The 6,000-nt window shown below is 34.5% G+C and overlaps 1 protein-coding gene across 1 annotated transcript in view; it reads right to left on the reverse strand.

The window, feature by feature from the left end:
• The window catches only part of LOC115885903 (kalirin), a 402,576-nt gene extending 396,837 nt beyond the window's left edge, over nucleotides 1–5,739 (reverse strand). The window contains exons 1-2 of the mRNA XM_030904931.1: nucleotides 5,604–5,739; nucleotides 2,635–2,830 (exon numbers count right to left, since the gene is read on the reverse strand). Coding sequence (XP_030760791.1) covers nucleotides 2,635–2,830; nucleotides 5,604–5,739 — 332 coding nt within the window. The remainder of the gene's footprint in view (nucleotides 1–2,634; nucleotides 2,831–5,603) is intronic.
• Between the last annotated feature and the right edge of the window lie 261 nt (nucleotides 5,740–6,000).

A 6,000-nucleotide genomic window follows, 5' to 3' on the forward strand; every position in this document is an offset into this window, starting at 1 on the left:
AGAAAGAAAACACAGTTGTATATTACTTAAAACTAATGACTATTTTGAGGTTCAAGTTAACGTCTCCTTTCTGCTGCAATGGCTAAACTGGACGGGACCTACTTGTTTACGCGGAATCCGAACCGCGGTCCTCGGCCATATCATGGTCAATGGCCTACCGACTTAGGAAGTGTCTAAATTAACTCTTACTCACGAGATATCCGATCTCATCCGGCCTTGAACCGGCGTGAATGAGCAGTGTGTATCAATAGATTTTACACTTTTTCCCTTTTGGACAACAGCACGATGCAAAGTTTCGAACCGGTCACCCGTCCATCCACTAGCATCGTCTTACGTCGCTTAACTTCGGTGTTCTAATGGGAACCGGTGTTTCGACGTAGCTGGGCCGTTGCCCTTAACTAATGACTATATTTATTCATGATGTTCGTTGCTGATACATGACATTGTAGAGTTCTAGTGAATATGTAGTGGTTATATGTCAAAGAAAGTGGTGGTAAGAGTTGTACTAAATATCTATGAAAACAACTATGATAAAATACAAGACATGTAAAGTTTAAGAGAATATATGAAATGTAGCATTACTTTAATTAATTTGATATATTTTATATGATGTTAGTGCAATAATAATATCTATAAAAAAGTAATACTATTACAAGACATAATGCAATGAAACCTAAGATCTAAATTATATTTTAACTACTAAATCGACATGAATGTTCTTAACAATCTAACCACTCAACATAGTCTATACGATATTATTTAAGATGTACGTTATTGTTTAAGACTGTAAATGTTTTGAATGTTAAATGCAAAACTATAACTTAAATCTACACTTAGCTGTTCTTTATGCAATCCTGCTTTAAACAGTAACAGCGTGAGGTGGTCTCGCATCTCTGTACTCAGCCATCCAACACAACCAAAGGGACCAGAATGAGGACACCATGAATTTATACAGCCATAACTAACTAGCTTATAGCTGGGAACGAAGCAGCATGGGACTCAAGCTACATCCACGCTGTGGCACTTATATGTAAGAAAAAATCATTCTTACTGGGGACACTCTTCCACAGGACATCCGTACATAAGATAATGTCCGTACATAAGACACTACCCGTACCTTGGACACAGTCCGTACCTTGGATCCTCGAAATACTTCCGAGGGCTCAATAAATAATAAACAACATGTCCTTTCTTCCATGTGACATTCTGGAGGACAAAAGAAAAGGGACGCCAACGTGCCAGCAAAACACAAATACAAGTTGGGACATCCGTAACTCTACCCTGTAGCCTCGAAATAGCAGCTGATTCAAATTATACAGCAAGACTTAAATAATCACCATTTCTAAAAGCTGGGATACAACAGAGCGTCCAAACAAAGTGAGGTTAAGCACGGAGCGAGTTGACAGAAGCGATGTTGACAGCGCCTCCTCAGAGCGATAACAGGGTTGGCGACTAGGGAACGTAAAAATTACGCGTCAAATAAACTATCCGGCCTGAACGAGAGGGAATCCGGTGATGATATAGGCCAGACATCATATATTATATATAAAAAAGACATGTAACGAACTAAAAACGTTACAGGGTTAAACGTAATACATCCAGTCAAACGAGCACATAAAATTCTTACACTCGCCGAAAAATCTAAAATATTAGAGTTTCTTGATTCTGGAAAGAAACTCGCCAAATTGCGGAAATGAAAAGAGATAAAATAAGGACTTTTATATCAAAATAACGCCAAAGGCCAGATAGGAATACCATTATCAATGACGTATTGTTTTAAAGGCAAATAAAAATTTAGAAGATACATAAATTCAGAAGAAAAAAAGATTAGAAAAAAATTTAGAAGAGACACCCTCGGTATTTTGTTACTTTATTCGATAAAAAATGACACTCTGAATAGAATGACATATTATATGTCAACTTTTGACATTGTCTCATACGGTTTATTTGAAATTAAATGTTTTGTTGTTGTTGAATAACAACAATTTCACTCGAAATACCAAGTGTGTGGTATCAAATTATTCGTAAAAAATGCTTTTTCCAATTTATGCTAGTGAGCCACCCTCGTTCCATTTAAAAAAGTTGAAATATGATTAAATATACGATTTGGGAATCTTTCAACCGACCAGAAGACACTAAAAACATTAGACGAACAAATAATCTACTTTTTTAAGGCTCCTTGATTAAAAATTAGAGATTTTAACACAGCCATGGCACTCAGACTGAAATTTAATATACAATTTTGTTTTAAGCGAAAATGTCAAAAGTTATGTCAATGATATGTCAATCTATTCAAAGAGGAAAGTAGAAATATACCGAGGATGCCATTTAAAAATCAAAAGTTGTAGACATTTCCGCTGAAACAGGAAGTGACTAAAAACAATTGAATACGACAATTAATCCTAATTTATATCATATACTAACATCTCAAATCTCCTTTTTCAGCTGAAAAAAAAACAAAAAAGGTATAGAGGTGAGCCACTTTCGAGACGCACCCGGTATAAAATTTGTAAGTAATACTACCAATAAAAAAGATATCGAGTTTTATCACCAATCACGATGTCAAATATTTAAAAACTGTTAAAAAAATATCGTCAAAAATGATCTATTTAGGAGATTCTGTTCAATACTTACTTTGGAATAGACATGAGATATTGCAACAACCTCTTGTAATCCTCCGGTTTGGCCCTTTCCCTTCTGGGACTGGCGGGAAAGGACAGGACGGGTCCTCCCCTCCTGTCCCTGCCTCCCGTCAGTACCACCAGGCGTTCTTGTAGTAAGGGCATCAGTTCCAAAGCGCGTTGACCGTCCATTGTTTTGCGTGGGTGAGCTGAAATCAAAATGATCTTTGATAAAAACGATCCACTGTTTATTATTGTTGTTGTTGTTATATATGTGACATATTTTGAATATCAAATTCAAGACATCTACTTTATACAGCATATTTGAAATGATTATAGTGACGAATCATTAACTTCATCGCTAGTTGCGAAATGAGCTTTTAAAACGTCAAAGAATTGCGAAAATTGTCATTTTAAATGTCAAAATTTAGAAAAACTTTACTTCTGCATTGAGTTTCCTGTCAATACTTTAACTGAACTATACAAAGTACAGTTTGCAACGTATTATTTACTATATCACACTGAAAAACCATAAATTTTGTTGCTTTAAGAGTACATTGCACTAGTCCGAAAAAGTAGCAAAATAAGCGTTCGGCATTTAACGTTTTATGTAAAACTGGCTAGGTATTTTTACACAAATGAAGAAGGAAATTAAAGATAAAGGATTGTACTATATCCGTATGGTAGCACATTTTTAGACAACTTCTTTATTTTTAAGTTTTTGATGGTCAAACATCAACAAAATATGCCTTATGTTTGGACTAAATTTTCTCGAAAATAAAGACATAATTTATAATTCCGTTACAATGCAGAAATAGATTAAAGTTTTGTGATTACAGTGATATATAATTTATATGGTTTTGTAACAAATTGCTCGCTATTTTATGGCAAATGCTGAAGCTCTGCAAAGCTTAATCAAGCCTTAATCAAAGCACGTGTGTTTGGAATTTTGGGTGAGGCTTAACACCACAGGATCGGGCTAAACCTTAGGCAGATTTCTGAAATATACCGGGTGGTGCATCGTCGGACGGGACATAGGAAATCCCATGAAAATTTTAATGGGGTCAATTATTGACTTCCCTAATTATTTTAGAGAATAATTCTATTTAGGTTTATTGAAGAGCACTAAAACCCACATTCAAAAGAATAACTTTAGATATTTTTGATTAGCTCGTTTACGAGTTATCGCCGATTTCTTTTTAAATATTTCTCCTTTCTTATGGCCCTGTATTTACTTAAGAGCACCAGTCAAGGTAAAAGATAACTGTCAAATGAAGTTGTCATTTCAGAAATTTACCTATTTAGTGCTTTATTATTATTGAAAACTCATTTCTACATCGGAAACCTTAAAGATGTATTTATAAATACAAATTAATATGAATTAAAGTAAAATAAAGTAATCAATTACAAGGTTAATTATAGTATTTTTACAATGTTCAATAACTTATTAATTTAGGTACTATTAAATTGTTAGAACTTTAGGATTTAAGAAGATGTTCAAATATTCCTCCATCGACAGCTAGACAATAACCCAGGCGATCATAAAATTCTCTTCTTACATTCGATAGTTGGTAAACTGAAATTCTATTGCATTCGGCAGAAATAGTATTTTTTAACTCGTCTAGATTCGGATATTTTTTATCCTTGTATATCCTGTTGTTTAAATGGCCCCAGAGAAAGAAATCATTTGGCGAAATATCAGGAGACCTTGCTGGCCAATTTACTGTATGATTTAGGCCAATAACGTTTCCGTTAAAACTATTGTCTAAATATTCTCGAACAGCCAGGGTACTATGTGCCGGGCAGCCATCCATTTGGTACTAAACTTCCTGATTTTCCCTAGCGGCATCATGTAAAGCACGTAAAATATGATTTTCGAGTAGTTCCAAATAATATTCTGCATTTAAATTTCGCGTAGGAAATAATGGCCCGATAATATTGTGTCCGAATATCCCTGCCCAAACATTTACTTTCTGTGGATATTGCGTCCTTGTTTCGACAAACCTGTGTTGGTTTTCTTTGTTCCAATATCGATAATTTTGAACATTGGGTTCATTATTTAAGGCAAACGTGCATTCGTCAGTGAAACATATGTTTTTAAAAAATTCCCTATCCGTGTTTGCTCCTTCCATCATATCAAAACAAAACGCCTGCCGCCATTTCATCCCCATCTCGTAGCTCTTGGTGCTTTTCATATTTGAAGGAATAGTATTTATGTCGTTTCAAAATTCGAAACGCTGTAGTGTGACCTATTCCTATTTCATCCTCAAGTTTCCTTGTGCTGATCTTTCCATCGTTCTCTTCCACGCACAATAAAACTTCCAAGTCGGTATCATTTATTGTATCTTCTCTTTATTCCTGCCTTGCTTCACATCTGCAGTTATTTATTAGGGTACCTTTGGTCTCAAATCTCTGGATATTCCTTGCGATTGTAGATTTTCCAGGTATCGGTCTATTCGGATACAGAGCAGCAAACAGGTCCGACACGTTTTGATATCTATCTCCTTGATAACACCATTTAATCATCAATACTTTTTCTTCGGTAGTGTAATTCATGGCTAATATTTTCGATGTAGGTATGAGTTTTTAATAATAATAATAAAGCACTAAATAGATAAATTTCTATTATTGAAGTTGTCGTAGAAACGACAACTTCATTTGACAGTTATCTTTTACCTTGACTGGTGCTTATAAGTAAATACAGGGCCATAAGAAAGGAGAAATATTTAAAAAGAAATCGGCGATAACTCGTAAACGAGCTAATCAAAAATATCTGAAGTTAATCTTTTGAATGTGGGTTTTAGTGCTCTTCAATAAACCTAAATAGAATTATTCTCCTAAATAATTAGGGAAGCCAATAATTGACCCCATTAAAATTTACATGGGATTTCCTATGTCCCACTCGACGATGCCAACACCCGGTATATATTTTCTTCGGCCACACACCCGCTTTATCCGACCCCTGAGAGTGAAGAACATTACCTAAAGATCGGCGTTTTTTGTACTTCGAAGGTGACCCTCCAGTGCTGTGCCAACTATGAGGTCTTCTCTTTGGCGTTGTTCCAGTGCTAGAACTAGAACTTCTAGGACTACATGGTGATCCTCTATTCGAATCCATCGTTATATTATTTAATTATTTTGATTAAATAATTTAAATTATTAACGCGCGCTTCGAAGCAATAATTAAAACATTTTTTTAATAGTACACACTTTCTTTTAAATCGGTTGAAGAAGTTCCGTATTATGTAAAGTTATAAATAATTAAAACATATATTTATAAAGATGGTACCTATTTCCATATTAATTTGAAAAGTATTATTTTACTAAAACAATATTATTATATTATATAAAGCCAACTCTTTTATTTATAAAATAGAAC

This window comes from Sitophilus oryzae, unplaced genomic scaffold, assembly GCF_002938485.1.
Source record: "Sitophilus oryzae breed Bouriz unplaced genomic scaffold, Soryzae_2.0 scaffold_465_pilon_pilon, whole genome shotgun sequence".
In the NCBI taxonomy this organism is placed as follows: domain Eukaryota; kingdom Metazoa; phylum Arthropoda; class Insecta; order Coleoptera; family Curculionidae; genus Sitophilus; species Sitophilus oryzae.